This window comes from Lates calcarifer, linkage group LG8 (assembly GCF_001640805.2).
Source record: "Lates calcarifer isolate ASB-BC8 linkage group LG8, TLL_Latcal_v3, whole genome shotgun sequence".
Lineage (NCBI taxonomy): Eukaryota > Metazoa > Chordata > Actinopteri > Centropomidae > Lates > Lates calcarifer.
In genome coordinates, this window is record NC_066840.1 from 11,565,353 (window position 1) to 11,591,369 (window position 26,017).

The following is a 26,017-nucleotide window of genomic DNA, read 5'->3' on the forward strand; positions in this document are numbered from 1 at the left end:
GTAGTTAATTGTTGTATTGCAGAGTGGCCTACAACCTTTATTAAGAGCAACACTATACTTATACCTCACTCTACAATTTTAGACTCAAACTAGCATCACACCCAATAATTTGCATCTGCATCATCAACCTCAACAGCAGAAGGTAAAGATTACTGAACCGCCTGGCTTAAAACATGCTGCAAGATTATTATTTTTTCTTCTTCTATACTACCGGTAACACTAATTGGACGGCTGACCTTTCTCTGGCTTGAAATAGCCCACTCAGCAGTTTGGATAGAATTCAGAATTGGATATACAAAGGAAAGCTCTCATATGTGTAACATTCAAAACACCTGTTGCAAGGCAGGTTTATTCATATAGCACCCAAACACAAGGCAATTCAGAGTGCTTTACAGAGGCATGGACATACATTAAAAACAAACAAATGATAAGAAGACATTAGAATTGCATTTAAAAGAAGAAAACAAACAAGAGCTAAAACAAGAAAATGAATAGTTAAAGATTAAAAAGAGGTTATGCATATAAAGTTGCATCACAAAATGTGGCAGTTAAACTTGAAATCTAGTAGGCTACAGAATATTTAAGAAGAAATTGAGTTTCCCCTCTGTTCTTTCTTTGTCATAAGCAACAACTTGACAAAAGATAAGAAAAAGACAGAACCCATCTCAGCCAGCAGTGTACAACTGGACGGGTGGGTAGTAGAGATAAGTTTTAATCCATAATGAATAACATGACTAAAAGTAGCATCTATTGTAATGGCTTATCTTGAATTGTCATGATGTCTAAGGCTGAATATTTCATAAAGCAGTCACTACAGTTTATCCACCTGCCCTCAGTTGACCCACTCCTGGTTTTTGAAGGTTGAATGTTTCTCCCATTGGACAGTGTAAAGCCAGTGAGAGTTTGAATATTTTGTTTCTCAACATCAAAGTTATGCATCAGACAGTTGTGTTAAAGGAAGTGAAACCTTTTAACAAGGGGTGGGTTGAAAAACAGTGCACCTATTAACAAGAGAGATACATGTTATTTTATGAGTGGTATAACCCTTTGGTAAATGAAACGTTAGCCAAAGGATTATAGCCATAATGTTCTTATGGATGTGTGGACTTGACCTCAAAATCACATTCAGAACTAGAAAATACAAATCTTTTAGGAAATGTGTGTGTGTGTGTGTGTGTGTGTGTGTGTGTGTGTGTGTGTGTCGACCAGCAGCTAGTTGAGCCTAGTTGTACAGTAGCTGGAAAGAGTAGTTTATCTACCAAGTACGTTTTCAAAATTACCAGCAGATGTCACTCTTCACACTAAATATTTATGTAAATCGTTCAATAAAATAAATAAGTACTTTGTAATACGTAGAAAGAACTACACAAGAAGACGTGGAAAGGGGTTTTTAATTTAGAGTACAAACTCTAACAGGAGCAACATCAAAAAAATCTGTCAACCTATTAATTCAACTGAAGTCTTTGCGTTACATCTATTAACTACAAGTCCCACAATCCACAGTTACGGGCACCCACCCAGCTTCGACGATGTTTTTAGCTTCCGTCCAATCGCAGTTTAGATTTTTATGATTGACACACCAGCCAAGAGATGTCATTGGTTTCTATGTGGTTTCCAGGAAGTGAACGCCACAGTTCTAACCACCTCCCACATGTGAGCCCCGTCGATAGCACCACGCGCTGCGTGTGGAGGAGAGAAACCGGTCGGGAAGGCAACGTCATTCCTCGGACCACCGACCCGACGTAGCGCAGCAGACCGAGAGCGGAGCGGAGCGGCGTTGTCCGAGGCAGGTACCGTACCGGCTCTATTTATGTGGACATATATTCAACGTCTGAAAAGCGGACCGTTTGTTTCCAGGGGAACGGAGGAAAGTAGGTCGTATTAGATAAGAACAGGGTGGACACTAGGGCCTGGCAGACTGTAGGCCTGTTATTCTCCGCGCACTGTACTGACAGACACAGCCCGGGTAGGGTCTTTCCCTCACGGTCAGCCCAGCTGCCAGTACTGGTCAGGTGCCTAAACGGACACCGCGCCACTAGTTTGGAGAGGTACCTAGTCCAGCTAGTTGGGCTGAATATTTTGCCAGCCCGTTAAAACTGTGAATATCTGTCAATCTGGTTCCTGACCGGTTTACCACATATGTTTTGCTTTTCTTTTTTCACGTCTTTTCAGGTGCTGAAGCGATTACAGCAGAAAGATGGCGGACGACCCCAGCGCGGCGGACAGGAACGTGGAGATATGGAAAATCAAGAAGCTGATCAAAAGTTTGGAAGCTGCCCGTGGGTAAGTGATCGATTTGAGCTGTGTGTCGATGCGGTGGCCGGGCTTACTGCCTCATAGCTTCGGTTGATGGTGTGAATGTGGACCGCCGCAACAGCTGGAGATCGCATAAGTGGGGCCGAATTTGGGAGTGGTTAGCTTAGCATAGATAACTTAGCCTGCCTTAGCTTTTGCTGCTAGCGTGCTAATTGCTAAGCGCTAACCGCTGTCGCATTTAGCTTGTCTGGATGTCGAAAACATTGTGTTAATTTGGCGGAATGTGTATTTTGATTTGTCTTCGGTCATGTGTTGTCGGTGACATTGCGGTGTATGTTGCCTCAAATCCCACAAAGGGTATGGAGCTTGTAACTGTAACGTTAGCTGTGTTGCTAATGAGACCCGCTAATAGACGTCATCTCTGAAAGAGGCCGCCATGGGTGTCTTTAACAAGAAAGCACGTTGATGAGAAAGGAAGGCCGGCTAGCTTACAGTTGGACTTCCACATGCTCCCATAAACGCATTTCACAACTTCAAATGGCGTTTGTTCGGCCTTTCTTCACGTAGATCATATGAAAGAGCTTCTTAATTCCCTCAAGAGTTCACTAAGTTAGTTACCTCATGGCACCCGAACTGTTCAGCGTTACATTAAAGCTCTGCTGGCTTCAAAATGGTCAGGTGAAAAGAAATCCAGATCAGTTGATTGCCGGTTGGGACATTGTGGCCTTGTTGAATTATCAAACACGACATGTGCAATGTGGGTGTTGCTACACTGGCTTGTAGCTTGCTCTGCGACAGCTTGCCGTCTAGTGTTGCGCAGAATTTGCTGTCCTGTGCTCCAGCGCCTGCCATGTCACACACGGTTGACCATTTGCCCCATATTCATCCAACTGCTGCTACCTGCACTTATGTGTGTCTATGTGTGTGGGCGCGCGCACGGTGTCACCCGGCTCTGGTATGCTTTGTCTTTTGACAGGTAGTGAATGGAGAAACAATGTGGAGCAGTTGAACTGAAGCTCAGTCCTTGGCTTCAAGGGCAGAGATTGGTATACTGTGTAACTGAAAACTCACCGTTAGTCTCTCAACCTTTCAGACCTTGTCAAGGTTGATATCTTGCAGGGGAAAGTTGCGTGGTGGGGTTACTTTAAACATGATAAAATGGACAGGTCAAAGTTGCAGTTACAAATGACCAAAGTTGATTGTGGTTAGCGTGGAAGACTTATCACGACAGGGTCGTTTTTATATGATGTGAATTATGTTATTGTGGTGTTTAGCCAATCACAGATGAGAAGTGGTAAAGTGTCAATGTTTATATTGTGGTGTTTGACACTGCATCCTATAGCATTTCATGTGTATGTAAGTGTTTATGTAAACACTGGCACTAAATCATCGCTCTCTTTCTATAGTAATGGCACCAGTATGATCTCACTGATCATCCCTCCCAAGGACCAGATATCCAGAGTGGCCAAGATGTTGGCTGATGAGTTCGGCACTGCTTCCAACATCAAGAGCCGAGTCAACAGGCTCTCTGTTCTCGGGGCCATCACCTCTGTACAGCAAAGACTAAAACTCTACAACAAAGGTATGTGTTACAATGAAAAGCAAAATAAAACTTGTCTGACTCTCCAGTTTTGGTTTCCATGGGTAACCAAATGTCTTTACACAAAAATTTGAAGTGATAGATAGATCTCGTGGTTAACTGACATTTAGTTAGATATTACTAATGTAAAGAAACATTTCTGTGGCTGAGAAAAAAGCTGCTAAACAATCATCCAGTTGTCTTGTGATTTTTGTGTTTGTGTACACCAGATTTATAAACAAACAGGTTTTCAATTATAGCAGGTCTAGATTGAGAAATCATATAAATATAATTGTCTAACATTTTAAATATGAAAGCTTCGCATATAACATCAGTTCATGGTAAGGACATGTACAGAATGGACATTCATAACTGTGCTATGCCTCTATATCAGACATGCTCCTAACTAGCTAGTAAATGAGAGGGCAGTATTAAACTGTGTGTGATGTGGTGGTTATAGTATTGAATTACAAAGTAGGTGGCTGTAAGCATGGAGGAAGGTTGTGGATTACTCACTGGTACAGTATCAGTGCGTGCATCATATCACGTATCATAATAGAAAAATATTCCATGGAAAACTTTAGACGTTTTGTCATAGTGTAACATACATACAAAGCTTCACAAGGCTTGATGATGCTGTGTCTCTTTAATACTCCACTGTACTGTGCATCACCTCTGGCCTCTCCTTCAGAAGCTGTACGTTGTATATGTATCTGTACACAGACTTGATGTATGTCTAATCTGTTAGCCTCTGACATTTCTCTCTTATCAGTGCCACCCAATGGTTTGGTCGTGTACTGTGGCACCATTGTGACAGAGGAAGGCAAGGAGAAGAAGGTCAATATCGACTTCGAGCCTTTTAAGCCAATCAACACCTCCCTGTACCTCTGCGACAACAAGTTCCACACCGAGGTGAGAGCTTTTGCATGCTTTCCGTATCTGTATATGGTAGTCATCTTGTAGAGAAGATTCTTGGGATGTATACTTTTCTTTTGGTATCTTGCATTCTTTCTGTCACATTCTCGTCATCCGTTCTTCCCTCACTCTCCTAACACAGGCATTGACAGCCCTGCTCTCTGACGACAGTAAGTTTGGCTTTATTGTGATCGACGGTAGTGGGGCATTGTTTGGCACACTGCAGGGCAACACCAGGGAGGTGCTGCACAAGTTCACTGTGGACCTACCCAAGAAGCACGGTACTGACCCACAACACTCGCACAACACAGAACTTTAAATACTATCAGCTAAACAGCATAAATCAATAGAGAATTGGTCAATAATACCTATATTATGTATTTGTTTGTGGCCTTTAGTTTTGCCTCTAAAGAAGCATTCTAAAGATTGTTTCTTATCTTTATCTTTCTTCCAGGCAGAGGAGGGCAGTCTGCTCTGCGTTTTGCTCGTCTGAGAATGGAGAAGAGGCACAACTATGTGAGAAAAGTGGCTGAGACGGCTGTCCAGCTCTTTGTGTCCAACGACAAAGTCAATGTGGCAGGAATGGTCTTGGCTGGATCTGCTGACTTCAAGACCGAGCTCAGCCAGTCTGACATGTTCGACCCAGTAAGTCTGTGTCTGTGTGTGTTCTGATGAAAAGCAGTACCAATTAAGTATTTATTATGTACCATATCAATAATTAATAAATGTGGCTGTCTTTCCAAACAATTGAGAAACTAGACTTCTAAACAATTTAGAATCTCAGACTAGTTTCTTACACTAACAATACTTCTGTGGTGAGAAGATACAAAATAATGACTTGTTCCATCTTTTGAAAGTGACAAATGCATAACATATACAATCAGACAAGATAAGAAGTAGAAAATTAAAGCAACATGTTCAGTCAAGACAGCTCAATTGTTTTTAGAATCTTGTGCAGTGATTTAGAAACAAACATACATACCGGCTGTACAGTATCAATGAAACCATAGAGACCGGCATAAAACATGATGTACTATTACATGATGTACTGTATACTAATGTAGCTTATGTAATTTCTTCAAAGGTCTCTGCCAAATTCTCTGTATCCTGGGTAAATATAGTGTGGTTAACTGTGTGTTTCTCACACATGAAGCGCTTAGTTGTAGATGTTAAAAGGCCTTTTAAATTTAAAACTGAGTATAGTATATAGCCATACTATAATGGACAGTACTGCCCTCAACCTTCTTTTAAAACCCCCTTCACATGTACAATCATGCCACATTACACTCCAGCAGTAGTGATTGGAGTGTAATATACATGAATTATTCAGTGACTCAGTTCATATTAAGTATACAGTGTATTGACAAAAGGATAGATCAACCTGAGCAACAGCAAAAGCATGTTTGAAAATGATCTAATTTGGAGCGTATGATTTAGATTTTCACGCTACTATTGCTTTATGGCTGTGTGTGGATATCTCTACATTGTGTTTAATTAATGTGTCTGTGTGTTTTCTGCAGAGGTTACAGGCCAAGGTTCTGAAGTTGGTGGACATCTCCTACGGAGGAGAGAATGGTTTCAACCAGGCTATCGAGCTCTCAGCAGAGGTTCTCTCTAATGTCAAGTTCATCCAGGAGAAGAAGCTCATAGGTGAGGCATCCTGATGACACGCTGGAAAAAAACTGTCAGGTGTCACCAGTAAGAGCTAAAAGAAAGCTTTATGTTGTGCTTGAGAGTTTACTAATGGTTATCCCTCTGTATAGGGCGGTACTTTGATGAGATCAGTCAGGACACGGGGAAGTACTGTTTTGGTGTGGAGGACACACTCAAAGCCCTGGAGATGGGAGCAGTGGAGATCCTCATAGTCTACGAGAACTTAGACACCATGCGTTATATTCTACGTGTCCACGGGGCAGAGAGCAATGGAGCAGAGAACGGTACACAAACCCCAATATGTTACATCTGCCATTGTTGAGAAATGTGGCAATAAATATTATGATGATGCTTTAATATTTATGTCTCTCCTCCATTTTTTTTCCAGATGAAAAGACTTTGTACTTAACGCCAGAGCAGGAGAAAGACAAGTCTCACTTCACAGACAAGGAGGTAAGTCGTGCAGAGAAAGGACCAATCCCTCTGATCGTAAGTTAGAACAATTACCCATCATACCACGTGTTTCTGACTCTGGTTATCTCTCTAGACGGGGCAGGAACATGAGCTGATTGAGAGCATGCCGCTGCTGGAGTGGTTTGCTAACAACTACAAGAAATTTGGAGCCACGCTGGAGATAGTCACAGACAAGAGCCAGGAAGGGTCCCAGTTCGTTAAGGGCTTTGGAGGCATCGGGGGTGAGCGCACAATTGTTGACAAAAGGGTTTATGACCCTGGAATTGTACCTTTTGTACAACATCAAACTAGGAATAATGGGGAGTATGTATAGCTCAGTGGTTATTTCGTTCAGTAAGTTTGTTCTGCAGCTTAGTGAGCAGATGTACTGCCCTTAAACTGGAGAGGCCAGTTTCAAGTCTCCATGTATCCTCATGTATCCACCGTGCTATGACTTAATGGCTATGACTAAATCTGCTTAACAGATGCCATTTCAGACAATTTTTATGACAAACTGTTGTTGACATATAACCTTAGCTACTGCAGAGAAAAAAAATAATGAGAGAATAAGTAAGGGACTACACTTAAACTGCATTTGGCTTCTTGTTGTTAGACCATGTGATATGCAGTTGATATGTTGATACAACAGTAGAAAGGACAGACTGTTCCAGTTCTGTTCTCGTCCCTCCTTCATTCACTTCCCTCCTGTCCTTTGCTCATTCTCTGAGTTACTTCTTAGGACACATCAGATTGGTTGGGAAGTAGAGAAATGAGGAATAGTGGAGGCAACCCTGAAGCATCCCGAATCCATGTGGTTGCTGTGCTGTAATAGCCAGTGTATGTTGTCCTCTCTTTCGAGGACAGGTAGGCACAATTAATTCCCTGTGATCAATAAAGTTGCGCTCTAGCCCTGCTTTACCAAGTGATTGAATGTTGTTTTCAAACATTTGCATATCCTTAGGAGTGTGTTAATCATCTTGCCAACTACTAAGTGTCATAAGTGTGAACATCAGTGCGGTAATAAATCAAAGTGTTACGTTTTATTAAACAAGGTTTAATAGGTATGGCCTTTTTATACTGACGTGTTGCTGTTAAATAGGTATAGATGTAGAGCTCATGATGGCAATGAATGAATTCAGTCTCAGTACTTTTTTTTTTTTTTAAAGAAACAAAGAAGGAAAGACATCCAAACAGTTCTTTCTACATTTCCTCCTCTGTCTAAAAGTAAATACTCTGTTGTTGGTTTTGTAACAACAAAACAATTCAGTAAGTAGCACTTAAATAAAGAGGATTTCAGGAATTCATGCTTTTTAGATAATACTCCCTCCCCCATAACTAATGAGGATTAGCTTATCCTAATACAAATTCTTCCTTTAATGCTGCCACGATCTAACCAAACATGACATAAGCTGGCTAGCCATCATATTACCCATGTTCATCTATCATCTTTGTGTTCTTCAGGTATCTTGCGGTACAGGGTGGATTTCCAGGGCATGGAGTACCAAGGAGAGGACGATGAGTTCTTTGATTTGGATGACTACTAGGTAGTCGGGGACTGATACTGGGAGAAAAAATAAAAGCAAAGGAGTGAATGAAGAAATAAGGAAAGAAAAATGCCACCTCTCTTGCAGCAAGTGAGAGGTGCAACCGTGTTGACCATATATATGACAGACACACCTTCCAATTTACCTGTTGCATACACAAACTTGCACATACATTTCATCTGTACACATGACAACATACATCACACAGGCTGAAGAGGAGTGAGGTTTTCTTTCATCCAGAGAGGGAGAAAGCCCTTCCTGAATAAATCCCTGCCTTAGAGTGCTGGTTCCTTCCCCTAGTTGGATTGGACTCGACTCATTTTTGTTCTTTTTTTTCCTCCTCCCCTCCATTTTGAATGAACACAACAGCAAGTTCCCAGATTCCTCGCTGCCCCTAACCCGGTCTGAAGATGAACTTTGGACTCACTCCTCACATATAGAAAATATATTTTCCTTTCTTGCCTCATCATGTCCCTACCCTCTCTCTCTCTTCTCCCTTCTATGCTTTCTCTCTCCTCTTCTTTTTTTTTTTTTTTTTTTTTTGCATTTCATTTTTTTACTGGTAACTGCTGCTGTTGTATTTTATGAGAGTGGGGGATTTTTTTTACCTGGGTTTCTGTAGAGAAAGGGGGACAAAGTATTAAATTTGAACTGCTGAAAACCATTGCTACCTCCTCATCTGCTGTGGTCTCAATCCTGTGCTGTGTCTGTCTGTTCCTGGAACAGCTGACCTTTTCTCTGCTTTCCTGACATCAAATGAATACGTTGTGATAGTTCTCTGTGAGTAATAAGTATGCATGACTGCTTTTAGGGGATTCAGTTGTCTAATTGGATGACGATCCACCTCCTCATGTGAAATTGAATTCATTTTAAACTGCAGGAAGCAATGATATCATATCGCTTGGATGAAGGTATTCATTAGTGTCCTCCTTGATTTAAGATAACATCAAGTCAATTTTATTTATAGCGACATTTCACAACAGAAGTTATCTTGAGACACTGTACATATAGAGCAGGTGTAGACCATACTTTTTTTAAATTTTAATATAAAATTTACAGGAGGGGCTCAAATACACTTTTCTCAAGTTTTTGAATCCCAGTTACCAGATTTCACCTTTCCAGATTAAATATTTGATTATATTATAATTAAACTCTGGCAGCTTTGTGTAATCAGGAATCAATTTAAAATCAATATGTAATACATTGGTCATTTAAAAAATGAGATTTGTCAGCTCCATCGGGCACATAAGCTCAATGAGTTATCATTCACTAAGCTTTGTAGAGGAATGGTGAAGAGGGGAGCTGTTAAAGAATGAAAACACACATCCACGTTTTCTCAGTTTATTCACAGGAAAAGCTAAGGGAATAAAACTGCAATAAGGAGCTTGCTTTGATGAGTACTGAGTGTACGGAAAGAAAACAATCTGCACATCACAGCATTAAAACATCTCCAGTGAACAGTTACAGTTCTGCGACTTTGCAATGTGAGTAATTCACAGTCAATTAACTGCAGACCATATTTCTTTCATGCCCTTGGGATTTGCTGCAAGTCTCAACAAAGGTGAGCTGAGGTAAAGGATGATGGTAACATTGTTGTCTGGATTACTCTGCGAGGGAAAGCCTAGCACAGGTCTTAGTATGTCAGTCCATGTTCAGGCAGCTCCATGTTGTGCTCTGCAAAGTTGTCAGTGACCCTGACTTTTTGCAAGAGGCCCTTGCTGATAACTACTGTGTCACTTTTGAGTATTTTTTTTTCGTATGCTGTTGTATTAATTTTAACTGCATGATTCTGTGTGGATTTACTACAATATACAGCTGGGTGGAAATGTACCAACACTGACAGCCAAACTTCCTTTCAATATCTGTATTTGATCATATTATCACAAAGCTATAGAATTACTGAGTCATGAATCCTTGTCTAACAGCTTCTGTTACTGTTTTATGGAGCTGGATTTAAATAACTATCTCCTTTGATCACATATGACATAGTAAAATAGCCAACATCCTGCAGCATCTCATAGCAAAGCTATGCGGATGATTGATTTTGCCTTAGTGTATTCCTCTTCAGGATAGCAACAGCATCTTCATCCATTTGCCCTTTTGTTTGGGGGAGTCACCGGGGAAGCCTTGGTAGCACGGTAAGCCAATCAATAAAAGGCAAAGCAGTGAAACCCCCCCCCTTTTGACAAAATCCGTCCAATCAGCGCCCTCTTTTCATAGCATGGGCGTTCCCATCCCCCACCCACCCTTTGACACTACCCTACCGGAGCTGTGTGGTTGAGCGAAACGAATGACGTCTCTGCATTTGCGGGCCGCCGACGCAGGGCTGGGTTTCCATTTTCAGAGCGAGTTTCGGGGGGGATCGTCAACATGGAGCCGGAGATGGAGGACAAAACGTTGGAGCTGATGGTAAGAATCGTTTCGATATGGCATCCTGAATACCCGAAGGTTTCAGTACCAGTCTTATATTGGGGAAAGCGCCGAGGCTCGATTCGACGGCAGGAACGGGCTGAGGCGGCTTGTCGGGAGAGGTGGAGGAGAAAGGAGGGGGGACCAGAAATCAGAGGGAGGGCCTGAAATTATCGATACATTTTGCTAAGAATGCTCCGCATACTGGTCGGATTGATAAACAATACCTAGACATTAACATCTGACGAATGTATAACATATGTTCTTTTGGGTGAAATTGGTGATCAGCGGGGAATTTGAAAGGTTTATGTACAGTCGACGGCCGAAGACAGCCGAGGGTTCTCGGGGTAGCGTTCACTGCGGTGACGCTGCGCCACTTTAACTGGGCCCTGTCTGATGCTTAGCCATCCAGCTAACACTGGCTAGAAGGCGATGAACCACGTAAATTTACGGGTATGTTATATTATCTAGTTTATGTTAAGACAGCCTACATGGTATTAGATGTGTGGAACAGTCAGACAGTCTCCGCGGCACAGCGGAATGAAGCTAAAATTGTTGTAGTGCGCTGCTTGTCTGTTTATATTTTTAAAGTGCGTAGAAGGAAGTGTATTGCTTTTTCATTCACATAAGCGAGGTAGCAATTAGCTTAATAGTTAGCATGCTATAATGCTATGTATACTTGACAGCTATTTCCATACCTAAACAGTCAATTGGTCAAAGCGGTAGAAGCTATTTTGATAACCAGAAACATAGACTATCATGAAAACGTCGTTTTCCTGTATATACGGTTAGATTTGGTCAGTGAATAACATAAGTTTCTCATGAAATGATTAGCTATCTTGATAAGCTAGCCAGCTAGGCTAACGTTAGCTCACTAATAGCTAACATTAACATTACAGGGGTCAAAGTGGTCGTAAAGAATACGTCAATTAAGATGAAACACAAGTGTGTTTTGTCAATGAACTTAAACGTCAATAGAGTTTCATTTGTGTTGAGACTCTATATCTGAAATACCGCACAGCCCTCAGTTTCTCAAACAAACAAATCAATTGTATTGTCATGCAGACTTAAGATAGCAAGATATGCCCAGTAAATACTGTTCCAGACTGTTCAGTGGATGATATGGACCAGACGTGCCTGAGTGAACAGTTCGTGTCTATTTCTGCTAAAGGGTCCTATCCACAAGCACTACAGATGTTTGTAGACCATGAATAACCATTGTTGAGAGAAAATTCCAGTATACAGACAAATTACTAATGGATGAATACACTTTCACCAGACGAAAGTTTACCAGATTTAAACAGCGAGTAAAATCACTATGAAAGTGCAGAAATAATGAATTAAATGTAACAGATGCACTGGTCTCCAAACCTGTAAATGACTGAGTGTTATTTTGGTCTTTAAGTTGAAATAAATAATAAAAAGCATAAAGTGACACAGAATAGGACAAATCAATTTTTAAAGAAGTTTATAAGTGTCCATATAGTATGAAAAGAGTACATGCTGTTTTTATTAATTCTGCACATCATCTCTGTTCCCTTGCACTGAAGAATGATTACACGTAGTAAAGCAGCAGAAATATACATCTGCAGGGTTTGGGAACTGAAATTGTACAGGCCTACAGAAGATTTTTGAATTTTGTCTGGGTTGTGTCTGTGTATTTAATTTGATTTATTATTTTTTTGTCCCAGTGTTATTCACTAACCACTCATGAGAGTGGGGATGGCAGAACAGTGGGTGGGGTTGCTGTCAAAACAATAGTGACAATGATTGACAATTAATCCCATTGCCCCTCCCTCTCCTCTACCTATCCCCACCCAGTTCATGTCTAATAATGCTTCTGTGTGTATGTTTATCAGTCTGTATCTTGTGTGTGAAGGAGTGTGTGTTCCTGCGCTCACTGTGCCAATGTGTGTGTAGCTCTAATACTGGTTTTTCCCCTCACTATCCCCCACCTCCTCCCCTCTTCTTCTCTCCTCACCTTTAATGATTACACACCCACCACCTCTCAATCTCAAACCAAACCTTATTTATTTGTTTATGCATTACTTTTGTATTCTTACACTTTTCCACACTCCACCCGCCCTGTTCCTCACCAACTCCTCACCACTTCCATCCATCCGTCCATTCATTGATCCATCCATACACTCATCTCCTTTGGTTTCCTCCTCCCAACTTCCCTCATAAATCCCCCTCCTCTTTTCCTTTACTTCCCATCTCTGATCTCTCGCTCTTCCCTTTCTCCTCCTCCCTCACCCTGTCCACTTCGTTCTCCTCCTCCCTTCCTCCCTTCCTCTCTCTCTTTCACACAGTGCTCTGTGCCTCGCTCTCTCTGGCTGGGCTGCTCCTCGGTGGCTGAGAGTTTGTGTGCACTCAGGTGCCTGCAGAGCATCCCCTCCACCCGGGCTCACAACCAGGTTCTGCCTCTCTCCTCTTAATTCTGCTGCTCCTCCTCCTCTCCCTTCCCTTCCTCCCTCGCCATCTCCTCACCCTTCACTTTTCTTCGCCCACTCCACACGACTCCTCATAACCACCTCGGTGCAGACAGCACCCACTCACCCCTCCTCACCCTCCTACCTCCTCACCTTCCGTTGTCCTTTCCTCCCTGTTGGAAGCACACTGCTCTGAGGTTCTTCTCTGGTGCGTCCTCAAACTTTCTCTACTTGAAACTGAATTTTAGCTTTGCAAACAGTAATTGACTTCTTTATAATCATGTCAAATCACAGCTCTTGCATCTAAATTAGGCCCTAGATTGCTTAAAAAGTCAAACAGTGATTGTGCCCTGTAATGAAAACTGGACACTTTTACAATCAGGTTAGTTTGAATAGTAGATTACTTCTCAAGTACTTTGGTGTGAGTGGAGGAAGGGGGCAGGGGGTACCAGAGAATAACCCCGCATTGAGGAGTAACGTTTTCTCCCCTTCTACCTGGAGGTGTGAGGGCCGAGGTGGGGGGTCTTCCTTCAAGCTCTGAGAGGCTACATGCTTGCTTGCCTGCCTGCCTGGCCAAACCTGGTCTGTCTGTTTTTATTTCTCCTTCCTTCTCTTCTTCTTCTCTGCATGATCATCAACACCAGCAAGCCCATTTTGGCTTCTTGTCCTGTCTGCTTTGGTCTTGGTACCTGACCTTTTGTTTGTTTGTTTTATGTGGTTGTTTTAGTGGCAGCAACTAATATGTTCTGTGTTGGTTTAGCAGCATCACCAAGTTAGATGGATAACTGCAATGAGCAAAACCTGGAACAGCTCTTACTCCATGCTCCAATTTTGATGGGGTTCTTGGTTTTACTTAGAAAAGAATAACTAGATAACTTTGTAATCATATTTTAAATAGGCCTGAGGCAGAGACCACCAATGGCAACTCTGGAGCCTCTGGAGAAACTCTAACAGATGGGCTTTTACAGTATATAGAGAGTCAGGCCTCTGTTCTAGCTTTTTTGCCAACATAGCCAATTTCAAAGACTGTGACCTTGCCTCAGATATGCAATAGCATTGACCCTCTCGTAGGTAAAGGCCTTATGTGTCCCATTTCCCCATATTAGTTTGTGAACGTATGTCTGAACAAGGAATATACATTGTTAGGAAAAAAATCAACACATAGGAGTGAACCTGCAAATACTAATAATGATACATTAGTCAGTTTTTTGGTGTGTGTCACATGTAGTTATGCTTTGACAAGGATGTGCTGTTACTGCTCATTTCTGGAGAGTTTGCAGTGAATGCCTTCAAAATTCAGGGGTATGTAAGTTTGGTGAAAATGTTCCTCAGTCACAACTGAAACCAGTAGACAGCAAACTCTAAAGAGGTGGTGTATGTATGTATGTATCATGAATATAACAAGTTAATATTGCTGCCTTCCTGAGTATGACTTCCCAATTTACATGTTATAGAAGAACATGTTATTTACCTTATGAGTCAGATATATTTAGCAGATGAGGATGACGTATATTATTTATTAGGATTTGGTCAAATAGTCACCGTCTGACTCTGTCATCGTCAATATGTGATATCTGCTATAATCCTGTAATTAGATGTGATTCAAGTTACTCCAGCTTGTATTTGCAGTGCACTTGTAAAGGACTCAAATCATTGTAAGACTTAACTGATGCCAGAAATGGATGGGATTTGGTTACCTCCCAGTTTTTTTCCATCCTCTGTATTTGCTGTAAGACCACTATCTGACTTGAGTTTCATTACAGTCATGCCTGAGCTTCTGCCAGTGACATACCCAAGATGCTGCAGTTTAATTTCCTGTTCAGACTACTTAGCCCACATCAGAGAAGCAAGCAGATAGATTCCTTTTGTTGCAGTGCTCAGTTTTTTTTCCACTCCATATGTGTGTGTATGCACGGGTGTTTGTGCGTGCACGCCTCAGAAGTCATAATGGTTACCCTTCCTTGGCTGTGTTTGTGGCACTCTTGTGTCCAGCGCTATCCACACCGCTGCCCTGGCTCTCACAGTGCCTTTAACACAGACGCAAAGAGACTAAAACACTCACGTGCACCATGTCTTTGTTTTCTTCTTTTTCTGCAGACCACATCAGGGATGGAGTCACAGAACCTCGTGGACGATCTGTCGCCAAAGAAGAACACAGTTCTCAAGGTGTGTGTGCATCTGTTGTTTGGGTTTTGTGTGTGAGGTGTGTGTGGGTGAACCTTTTGTGTATCCATGACCACAGCTTAGTGAAGAATTGTTATCTACAGCTCTGTTTACTTAAGTTTACAGCATTTAAATATGTACTGTATATGCTGCGCGACAAAGACCCATAATGTATGAAGTGTTAACTTGTATGTAACTCTGCCAACCAGGGGAACCTTCATTAATAATATTAAATATGATTATTTTGGATTCACAACATGCAGTGTAATATTTTTTATGAATATCCTGCTCCCTTCATGCCTCAATTCAAGTAAAAACCTACACTGATGTTGACAAACATTTATTTTAAAGCATTTTTTCTATTTCCACACATACACCCTCACTACTGCAGGCATCTAGTGGTTTAACAAGCTTTAACCCTTAGCAATGAAAATTGATTTTTAACTTAATCTATTCTGCAACAGTAAGACTCATCTTGATCCTGTACACAGACTGATATCAGGCCCAGCACAACAACTTTCTGTTTCAGTCCTTCTTTCAGTCTGACACGCTCACTTCAGTAATGGAAAAATATTTTGTTATTGTGTTAGTGCCACTGTGGTAACTAGATTTGAATTGAAATTGTATTTTCCAAAAGTTATTCCTAATCTAAGCCTTATACCTTGTTGGGGCAGTAACTCTGCATTGACTCAGCAGATTTCAAATATATTCACCCACGCTTGAAGTGATGCCACCTTTTTTTCTCTTTATGCAGAAATAACATTTTGAGCAAGAAAGTTTGATATACAGCTGAAATGAGTTTCTGTATAATACCCTAAGATTAGAAGAGTTCCCTTATTTGACAGACTGCTATATATAGATCTCTCAAAATGCTTTTAACACAAAATTAAAAAATCGAATAAATCTGCATTTGCCCCTGATCTTTACAGCTTAGTAATGGTCCTGTTGTGGGGTCCCGCAAGCGTCCGTCAGAGGGAAACTATGAGAAGGAGAAGGAACACTGCATCGCTCTGTTTGACCAGTGGTCGGAGGCCGACCAGGTGGAGTTTGTCGAGCGCCTGATCTCCCGTATGTGCCACTACCAGCACGGCCACATCAACTCCTACCTCAAACCCATGCTGCAGAGGGACTTCATCACTGCGCTGCCAGGTACAAATACATATCTGAATGTAACGTTAAGTACAAACAACTCTAGTATGTGCTCCGTCTTCCTTAACTACAGTGATGGACTGTACATAGTTATGCACATACAAGATACATCATTTTCATTTTATTTTACAGATAGTCAGTAGCACTCAATAGTATAATTTTATATGATGTATGATTATAAAAATTGTAATAGTAGAATTTTATGAAAAGAGAAGATTACACTACAAATGGTATTCCTGAAATTATCACCTAGGGTTTTGTTTTATTGATTTGCTTTCACAGATTCTTTTGGGATTTTTTTATATTAGAAATAAATACCTATAAATTCACAGATTATTTTTGAAAAATAAAAAAACGCAAATAATGAGCCCCAGGCAAAGAGAAACAGACCAGATGAAATCCTATTAATTTTGCAGCAAAACATTACTCGGCTCCTTCTCTCTCTCTCTCTAGCCCAAGGCTTGGATCACATAGCGGAGAACATCCTGTCTTTCCTGGATGCACGCTCGCTGTGCTCGGCAGAGCTGGTGTGTAAGGAGTGGCAGAGGGTCATCTCTGAGGGGATGCTGTGGAAGAAACTCATCGAACGCATGGTCCGCACTGACCCGCTCTGGAAAGGCTTGTCTGAGAGACATCAGTGGTGAGACTTCAAACACAAACACTGAGTGGTGGCTATCCTATTACTCTGTTACATAATGATAAAAAAATGTCTGACACTGGCAGAAATTAAGTGGATGCAGGTTGAGAATAGAGGTAAAGTTTTTGTTCCCAGAGTGCCTGTTAGTCTTGTTTTTGGCATTTAAGTTAGGATAAAGGGTGAGGAAATTGAGGCGGTAAGCAGTAACATTAGACTGTGTTGGTCTTAAGTGTCTATTGTAGGTAAGAAAAATCCCAGTGGACACAAAGCAGCCTTCGACCTTATATTTTTCTTCCCTCAGGGAGAAATATCTGTTCAAGAACCGCACGTCAGAAGTCCCACCCAACTCCTACTATCACTCCCTTTATCCCAAGATCATCCAAGACATAGAGGTAAGACACAACAGCTAAATGGATTTCAGTATTTTGCACAGCTTTTGTTATTACACCATTTATTATTTCCCCTCTGTGTTGTGGCTCATCTGGACTCTCAATTGAGACAATTGATCATAACACACTTTTAGGTTTATATTGTATATGCATCTCTGACATTCACCTGGCTAGAAAAAGACTGACTTGACTGCAATATTAGATTAACCAGTGGGAAATTGGTTAATCTAATTGTCTTTTAAAATGCAGCAAGTTTATTCACACGTACACAGCAGCTTTTTTCAGGCAGAATGATCTGCAAATGTTGCTTCCAACACACAGAAAATGTTGATAATAGCAAATTAATAAAGTTGAGTTAATTGTATTGGTATTACATTTTAATTATATATAATCCCATGACCACTCTCCAACTCTCCATCTTACTACATCTCGCATCTGTTTCTGTCCACTCCAATAACATAATGTCTATCTGTAAAAATACAGTGCTACTATCTAGTCTTTGGAAGTCTCCTGTGTTTGTCTTTCTCATTGTCTCTCCCTCTTCCCTCCAGACTATTGAGGCTAATTGGCGATGTGGCAGACACAACTTGCAGAGGATTCAGTGTCGCTCAGAAAATAGTAAAGGGGTTTACTGTCTCCAGTACGACGACGACAAGATCATCAGTGGCCTTAGGGACAATTCCATCAAGGTATGTGTCTTTTAAAGTTTAAAACATCTAGGGCAGTCTGAGGACTGTAAGACTGTAAGAGGACTGTTATCATTGCCACTGCACGCTGCCACACACTGGTCCTTTCTCTCACCCTTCAGATTCAAAGCTGTCTCAGAGATGTGTAGAGTGGGCGTATTAGCAGATACTTTGATTTTTAGTTTAATAAAAGACTGTTTTATCACATAAGCTATAATTTCCTTCTGTGCTAATGTCAAGTCGCTCCTGTCATCAATATTCAGGTGGAGGGTACAAGAGGGAGCAGTGCATTAACGGCTCCTGGAAAGAAAGTCTCATCACTTAGAATTACAGCTGATAGCACCTGTTCTATACAACAGCAAAGCAGCAGGGTGTGAAACTCTGAGCAGGACCAAAAAGTATTGCAAAGTATTGCCTCACAACTCAATCTTTTTTTAATGACTTACCATCTCGATCTCTAAAAACTGATTTCTTTGATCAACACCGAGTGACATTTCCGAAAAAATAAGAGCCAAAATAAACGTGAAACCAGTTTATGTTTTTTAAAATTTTCATAATTTGTTGTTTCCTGCTGCTGAGGCAGTGAAAACATACTGTAGGCATGTATCAGTCTGCCCTACGGGCCCAAACTGACTCGTAGGAACTAATTAACATTGATCCCATTTGTATGTTTAAGCACTAGTAGTGGAGAGAGCCAGAAGTGTTGGCTGTGAGAAACACATGTATGCTGTGTGTGTGTGTGTGGTGGTTTTCCTCCAACCTGTGTTTGTGTATTTATGAATTGAATTTTTTTCTTCGGGCTCAGTATGGCTTATCATCTTATTGTCTGTGGCGCTGAGCTAAACCAGCAGACACTGAGACATAACACAAGTGAATTATAGGATAAAAGGGCTCAGCTCCAGACCCGTTGTGTGTTCTACTCGTCTGTCTGGCCTGGGAGAGGAGAAGAAGATGATGAAGAGGAGGGGAGGATAGAGGGAGGAGAGGAACGGATTTGTCTTATTGTTCTGGAGGAGGCTGACGCACACTCAGGGTAGCGCTGAATGGCTCTCTTCTGAACACACACACAGCTCTGCACAACAGTGGAGAAATGGGGCATGAACAGTGTATGAACAGCGCTGTAAGAATAGACCATTCTTAGCATGACCCAAATCTGCAACCTTTTCAAAACCACTTATTTCCCCTCTTTTTCTGTGTCCTCTGTCGATATCTCCCTCTGCTTCACTCGTCTTCCATCCCTCTCATCCTTATACTCCTGTCTTTTGTCCTTTTTATAGATCTGGGATAAGCAGTCTCTGGAGTGTCTGAAGATACTGACCGGTCACACAGGCTCAGTGTTGTGTCTGCAGTATGATGAGCGGGTCATCGTTACCGGCTCTTCTGACTCAACTGTCAGGTACAACTAGGGTTGCGAAGGGGCAGAAAATTTCTGGTATATTTCCGGAAACTTTCCATGGGAAGTTAAGCTGGGGAATTTTGGAAATATTCCAAGTTGAAAACATAAAAAATATTTTACGATTGATGCTGGATATATGAATAGACACAGGCTAGATGAATAGATGAACACTCATCAATCAGCTGCTGAATCAAACTCTAAACTACAGTCTTGTATGAACAGAAAACTGGCTGAACAAACAGCATCACAGTTGAGCTAGCTACCATCTTGTTTGGGAAGCAGCACTCTATCATGATAGCTAGCCTCTTAAATTCAATACAAGTCAAGTACATTTTTATTAATGTAGCGCCTAATCACAACAGAAGTTATCTCAAGGCACTTTCCATATAGAGCAGGTCTGCACCGTACTCTGTATGTTATAATTTTTACAAAGACAGATCCAACAGTTCCCACCATGAGAAAACACTAGGCAACGGTGGCAAGGAAAAACTTAAGAGGCAGAAACAGACTCAAATTGTCAATGAAATGGTGTTAGCTAGCTTACATTTTGCATGTCTGATTTACTGGTTAGATAGCTACTGTATAAACACATTCAGATTCTAGAAATGATCTGTGCATGTGATGGAGGAGTGCACAGAGCAGGGTAGAAATTCAACTGAATTTGCATTAAATCTGGTTGTTTTAACCAAGATTATGCTGCAAGATACATCTACATTTAAGTTCCCTGTTACAGGCTAACCTGCAATTCTGCAAATTTCCAGTTTATTCCAGTTAATTCCCATGGAAAGTTTCCATCCCTAGGTACAACACACGTCTTACAGAATGATCATACTGTATTATGGAGTTGGACTAAAAGCTGTGTCAGCAAGACTGTTACTCACAGGCTGGATGTCTGGATGACTTGATGGGATTTACTGTGTTACTGTTTCATTTATTTATATTTACTAACCTATTTTCAGTTTGAACACAGTGTAGATACCTGGATATTAAATTTGTTATCCTCAGATATTTTAAATATTGTGATAAGATATTATTTTAGCCAGTACTTAAAATGAAGTGGAAGTGATGTGTTGTCAACACCAATTCCCAATTGTATTTCTCATTACAGAGCATGTCTCTTGTGATGTGGAAACCAGTGGTTATTTGTTGGGATGTTGTAAAATCGTAGGACAGAGAATAGTCACTGAAAAGATTTACTTCTCTTCAACCAGTTTAAATTGGCATTCACATCTGAGGGCACCTGTAGAGTATACTGAGTAGTTGCACATGGAAAGGAAAGGATTATTGATATTTTTCTTATCATCAAAAACAGTGGCTGTTGTGTTTTATCATTTCAAAACCCTCCTCTAACTTTATGCAAATCTCATGCAAAACTTGTCTCTGCTGTCAAGCAGGTAAAACACAAAATCTGAATTTTGTTACAGTGTTCAAAATATAGCTTTGTTGCTGCAGACATACTGTCTATCATTTCACACGCTGTCTGCTCATGGTCTGTTTTTCACACCTGCAGCCTGCTGTGTAGCCCCTGTTTATGATTAGTTCCCACCCACAGTTACTCCTCACAGTCTGGCTGTAAATATACTACATACAGTATATATCAAATGAAATATAAAATACTGAAGTTTATTATTTCATAATGAGTTAGATTTAGTGTCATTACCAGAGATAGTGGGATATGTTTTATGGCAGATATTTAAAAGACCTGGCTTGTGTGTGTTGACACTTGCTTGGCTACTGCACACAGAAGCTCAACATTAATTCTCTTAGTACTTCACACTTCAGCCGTACTCACTGGACAGTATCCAAGGAAAATGTGACTTCACTTCCTTAGCAACAGCTTGACAGGCACTTTGTTTGTAGGTTTGGTTGTCAGCTTTTCCAGTGTGTTCTGCATTTGACTCTCAATGCCCAGCAGTGCCGTTCAGTAACATGTTAGTCACAGCCAGTCCTGCCTGTGTGTGCGTGTGCTTGCATGTGTGAACCGAGTTACTCCCCATTGTAAAACTAATAAACATAATCCTCTCGTGTCTCCATTGTTTTCCTTTTTCCTTCGCTCCCATTACATGTCTTTTCCGATCTCCATCTTCTTCTCTTTCATTTTGACCACTCGTCCTGCTGCCCCCATCTAATTTTTCCTATCTTTTTCCACTTTTCTCACCCCTTTGTCATTCCTTCCCTCTCTGTCTCACGCCCGACCCCTCTCATTCCACATCCCTGTTTTTCCTTCCTGCTGCATTCCACCTTTTCTTTTCCCCCCTCTGTCACCTTTGCCCTCATCAATTGGCGACCCTGCCATCTTTCCCTACTTCTGTTTTCACTTCTTCCCGGTTCCCTCTGCCCCTCTCCTTCGGCCTCTCCTCCTCTGCAGGGTGTGGGAGGTAATGACGGGTGAGGTACTGAACACACTGATCCACCACAACGAGGCAGTTCTTCACCTGCGCTTCGCCAACGGCCTGATGGTCACCTGCTCCAAGGACCGTTCGATTGCAGTGTGGGACATGGCCTCACCCACTGACATCAGCCTACGTCGGGTTCTGGTGGGACACCGGGCTGCAGTTAACGTGGTTGACTTTGACGACAAATACATTGTGTCCGCCTCAGGGGACCGCACCATCAAGGTAACAGGAAAGAAGAAATATTTCTCTGTATACTTAAATATTTCTCTTGCTGCCGGGCAGGGTTTTATTAAATATTACTTATCTGATAAAGTTTGGAGCACACAGTCGATTATTAAAATAGACCATGTTTTACATTAGTTTTCTTTGTCTGTATTCCTTCAAGCCATTTGTGAATTCAAACTAGAGACCCTCAGATCATGAGAAAGTTTTACTATGGAGTTGTGAATTATATGACCTAAGGCAATTTCAACGAAACAAGAAATATCAGACTTGTTCTGTAGTTTTCCAACCCACCAAGTGAGCTTCAGAGAATGTCAACTGGTCTGTTTGGTATGCTCTCCTCACCAGGATAAATACTGGCCATTGTTTTACAAAGCTGTCTGTCTTGTCTCCGCTCTGTAGGTATGGAGCACCAGCACCTGTGAGTTTGTGCGTACTCTAAATGGTCATAAGCGGGGTATTGCCTGTCTACAGTACAGAGACCGTCTGGTGGTCAGTGGCTCGTCTGACAACACAATCCGGTATGAAAACCATCATATTTTCTACCACCAAGTTTTTTTTTTTGTTGCAGGAGCCTTTAGTTTTAGCTGTCTATTAAAGACAAATATGGTTTCTATATTGAAATATTACTATTAAATGTACATTGAGCAGTGAATACTGTAGGGTCCTTTTATTGCTGTGTTTATTTACTAAGGCTTTTCTCTCTGCAGGTTATGGGACATAGAATGCGGGGCATGTTTGCGAGTGCTGGAAGGTCATGAGGAGTTGGTGCGCTGCATTCGCTTTGACAACAAGAGGATTGTCAGCGGCGCCTACGACGGGTGAGTGTTGTAAACACCCAGGGTTTTGTGTGCAGAGACTTGGATTTTGTTCCCTGACATTCTGTCATCGCGTGTTTCTCTGCAGTAAGATCAAGGTGTGGGACCTGCAGGCAGCCCTGGACCCACGAGCCCCCGCCAGCACATTATGTCTGCGCACTCTAGTGGTGAGTACTACTATTGATTTAGTGTGTTGCCACATGGCGAACTGATTGAGCTTATGCACGAATTACTTAAACCACAGCTTTTCTAAAGGAATTTAGACGTTGGCTTAAAAAATCTCAGCTATAAAAGATTTAAAAAGAAACTCAAACTTCTTAACCTCTCTCAAAATACCAAGTAATTTTCACATTAGTTTTAACTCAGTAATGGTTTGTTTGACTTGAGTGTAACTTGCTGCTGATTTTGAGGATCATTGAGGAGATATTAAGGAGATGACCATTCAGTTGCTACTTTTTATGTGTGTAATTCTGTCTAATACAACATTAAGCACTAATGTTCTTTCACATGAAACCTTGAGGGTGAAATCCAGCATCTCTGAAACTTTGAAAATGTATTTGTTGTTGTCTTGGGTGGGAATGTGGTCCTGTAAAAACAGCACTGAGCACAGAGAGTTGGCTGCGAAACAGAACTGAATTCACAAGTTAATAGTGACACATGACTGTTTCAAGCTGCACTTTCAGCTGCAGTAGTTACATCACAAATGTCCATGTTTTTAGAGTCTGTCTGACTGTGCACATAACATAATAACATAATTTCCTAATGTGTGTTTTCAGGAGCACTCTGGCCGCGTGTTCCGCCTCCAGTTCGATGAGTTTCAGATCATCAGCAGTTCTCACGACGACACCATTCTGATCTGGGACTTCCTGAACGTCTCGACCAATGGCCAGTCAGAGGGACGGTCTCCCTCCCGCACCTACACTTACATTTCTAGATAGCAGGTGCAAAGATGCACACACACATTCACACTCAGCTCATAAGACCTTCCTATAAAAACCTCCTGCATTACACATGAGGTTTGACCGGTGTGTGTGACTGGAGGCTCTGTTCTTTCCCCCCAGGTGGCGCCATCCACCGCACCCTTCCTTGGAGGAGCCCAGGGCTGATTGGCTGATGGGTGCGTCCATCATGGAAAGGAGCCATCTCCTCTCTTTCCTCCTCGTCATCTCTCTGTCCACCTCCCACCATGCCCCCTGCCACCTCCACCTCCCCGCCCGTTCTGACAGACTCTCAAGCTTGTGCCCATTTGCCTGCCAGTACCGTGACATGTACACACAGACACGCACATACACACAGGTCAACACTGAATGAAGATGCCCTACTACAGAACCAACGCAACTCTCCCGAAGAAGTTCACCTTCTACTGTTAATTTATGTTTTGTAAAGTACACTAATGACAGTATTAACTTAGATCTTATATAAGTCACAAGCTCCCGTTTGTCCCCTTGATAGAAACTTAAAGCAGCTTCTGCTCCTCAGTTTTCAACCCCTGCCAAAACAGGTTCCCACAAATATGGAATTGCTTATAGATATATATTTATATATATATTACACACACACACATACACATACACACACACTTACACACAAAGTGGCACAGTTGGACAGAGGATGACCGGAGCTGTGATGCGGGAGACAGAGACTCTTTACTCAGCTCTAGGAAAGGGAGGGAACGATGGGAGATGGAGGGAGTGAACGAGGGAGAGAAATGTGTCTGGGATTACCTCCCCGCTCCCTCTCACTCCCTCTCACTCCTCCCTGTCTCTCTCTCTCTCTCAATCTCTCTCTCAACCCCCAACCCTCCCCCACCCCCTCCTATCTCTCTCCCCTCTAACCCCCCCCCCCAGAGATGCACACTCACTTGGAATAATGGGGGCGCGCGCACACTCAAGTTTGCGTGAGTGTGTGTTTGTGTATGTGGACTTGTGAAACGGCAGAACAGAGCAGAAGCGTCAAACAGACAGACATGCATGTGAGGTTGCCTTGGATACAGCATCCCGGTACACCTCTGCTTTTTTTTTTCTCTTTAACTCTTACTTTCTTACTGTTTTTTATTACTGTTATTTTCTAATTTTATTTGAGTATTTTGGTTCTTAGTACAAAAATCATACTAAGCGTAGTCCTCTTTCCCTCTCTCTTTCTCTCTCTTACTGTCTTTTCCCTCATTCTTTCTTCTAACTTCAACCCTTGTTCATCTGTCCCTTTCACTCCATCTTTCTCTCCCCCATCATCTACGTGCTTGCTTTGGTTATGAGAGAAGCTGGAACTCAAGAGCTCAAATTTAGCTGTAAACGGAGTTGTCTTGTCAAAAATTGTGTTGTATATTAAAAATGATTTTTTAAAGAAGAAAATGACCTTATTGTGAATAAAGTACTTGACAGTGGTGGAGTGTTGAGCCAACTGTAACATGAATGAGTGTCTAATTGTCTGTCTGTTCTTGTCTGTGTGTGTGTGTGTGTGTGTGTGTGTGTGTGGATTTGTCTTATGCTGCCTCTTTTCTGACCTGTAGATACAACAGTCAGTAGAGCTCTCATCTGTTCCTTTTCTACTTCAGACAAACAACAGGGAACAAAGACTTGGTGATTGTTGACAAGAAAACACTTGACCCTAACCCTGAAACCAGAAAACTGACTAAACAAATTCTTACCTCAAGATCAGTCACTAGATCTCTCTGGAGGATCTTTCTGATTACTCTTCTCAGCTGACCAACTTTCTTTTTTTTTTGGCAAAGCTACTTTTTCCAAAAATGCCTGTTTAACTGAGAAACCTGGTTGTTCGCATCCTTGTGTATATGATCTGTGTACAGTTGTGTTTTGATTGTTTGTCAGCTCAGTCCCCTGAGTTTTGGGAATGTTTAGTAATCTGGATAAGGTGTTTACATGTCACAGTATACTGGTGTGTATCGGAGTACTACACGCAG

The 26,017-nt window shown here is 41.6% G+C and overlaps 2 protein-coding genes across 4 annotated transcripts; both read left to right on the top strand.

Moving 5' to 3' along the window:
- The first annotated feature begins 1,623 nt into the window (after positions 1-1,623).
- LOC108899222 (eukaryotic peptide chain release factor subunit 1) lies at positions 1,624-9,064 on the top strand. Of its 3 annotated transcripts, none has more exons than XM_018699543.2 (11): positions 1,624-1,790; positions 2,173-2,283; positions 3,663-3,838; positions 4,608-4,747; positions 4,893-5,031; positions 5,205-5,395; positions 6,271-6,400; positions 6,514-6,687; positions 6,792-6,856; positions 6,951-7,098; positions 8,318-9,064. In XM_018699543.2, exons 2-11 carry the CDS (start codon positions 2,198-2,200, stop codon positions 8,398-8,400), a joined length of 1,332 nt encoding a protein of 443 aa, XP_018555059.1. In that variant the 5' UTR covers positions 1,624-1,790; positions 2,173-2,197; the 3' UTR covers positions 8,401-9,064. The 3 variants fall into 3 exon arrangements, with proteins under 3 accessions (XP_018555059.1, XP_018555061.1, XP_018555062.1); XM_018699545.2 differs by having other exon boundaries at positions 1,627-1,786; XM_018699546.2 differs by lacking the exon at positions 1,624-1,790 and adding an exon at positions 1,862-2,048.
- A 1,585-nt stretch (positions 9,065-10,649) lies between these two features.
- Positions 10,650-25,509, top strand: fbxw11a (F-box and WD repeat domain containing 11a). The gene is made up of 13 exons (XM_018699540.2): positions 10,650-10,809; positions 15,339-15,407; positions 16,334-16,553; positions 17,007-17,193; positions 17,492-17,582; positions 18,131-18,268; positions 19,543-19,661; positions 22,030-22,279; positions 22,682-22,800; positions 22,990-23,100; positions 23,186-23,264; positions 23,874-24,038; positions 24,159-25,509. The coding sequence occupies exons 1-12, from the start codon at positions 10,771-10,773 to the stop codon at positions 24,033-24,035; spliced, it is 1,584 nt and encodes a 527-aa protein (XP_018555056.1). The 5' UTR covers positions 10,650-10,770; the 3' UTR covers positions 24,036-24,038; positions 24,159-25,509.
- The last annotated feature ends 508 nt before the right edge of the window (positions 25,510-26,017 follow it).

Coding starts and splice junctions, on each gene's coding strand:
- LOC108899222 (XM_018699543.2), top strand. CDS start 2,198: ATGGCGGACGACCCCAGCGCGGCGGACAGGAACGTGGAGATATGGAAA. Junction 2,284..3,662: donor AGTTTGGAAGCTGCCCGTGG/GTAAGTGATCGA, acceptor CTCTTTCTATAG/TAATGGCACCAGTATGATCT. Junction 6,857..6,950: donor CTCACTTCACAGACAAGGAG/GTAAGTCGTGCA, acceptor TTATCTCTCTAG/ACGGGGCAGGAACATGAGCT.
- fbxw11a (XM_018699540.2), top strand. CDS start 10,771: ATGGAGCCGGAGATGGAGGACAAAACGTTGGAGCTGATG. Junction 15,408..16,333: donor AGAAGAACACAGTTCTCAAG/GTGTGTGTGCAT, acceptor TGATCTTTACAG/CTTAGTAATGGTCCTGTTGT. Junction 22,801..22,989: donor TCGTCTGACAACACAATCCG/GTATGAAAACCA, acceptor TTCTCTCTGCAG/GTTATGGGACATAGAATGCG.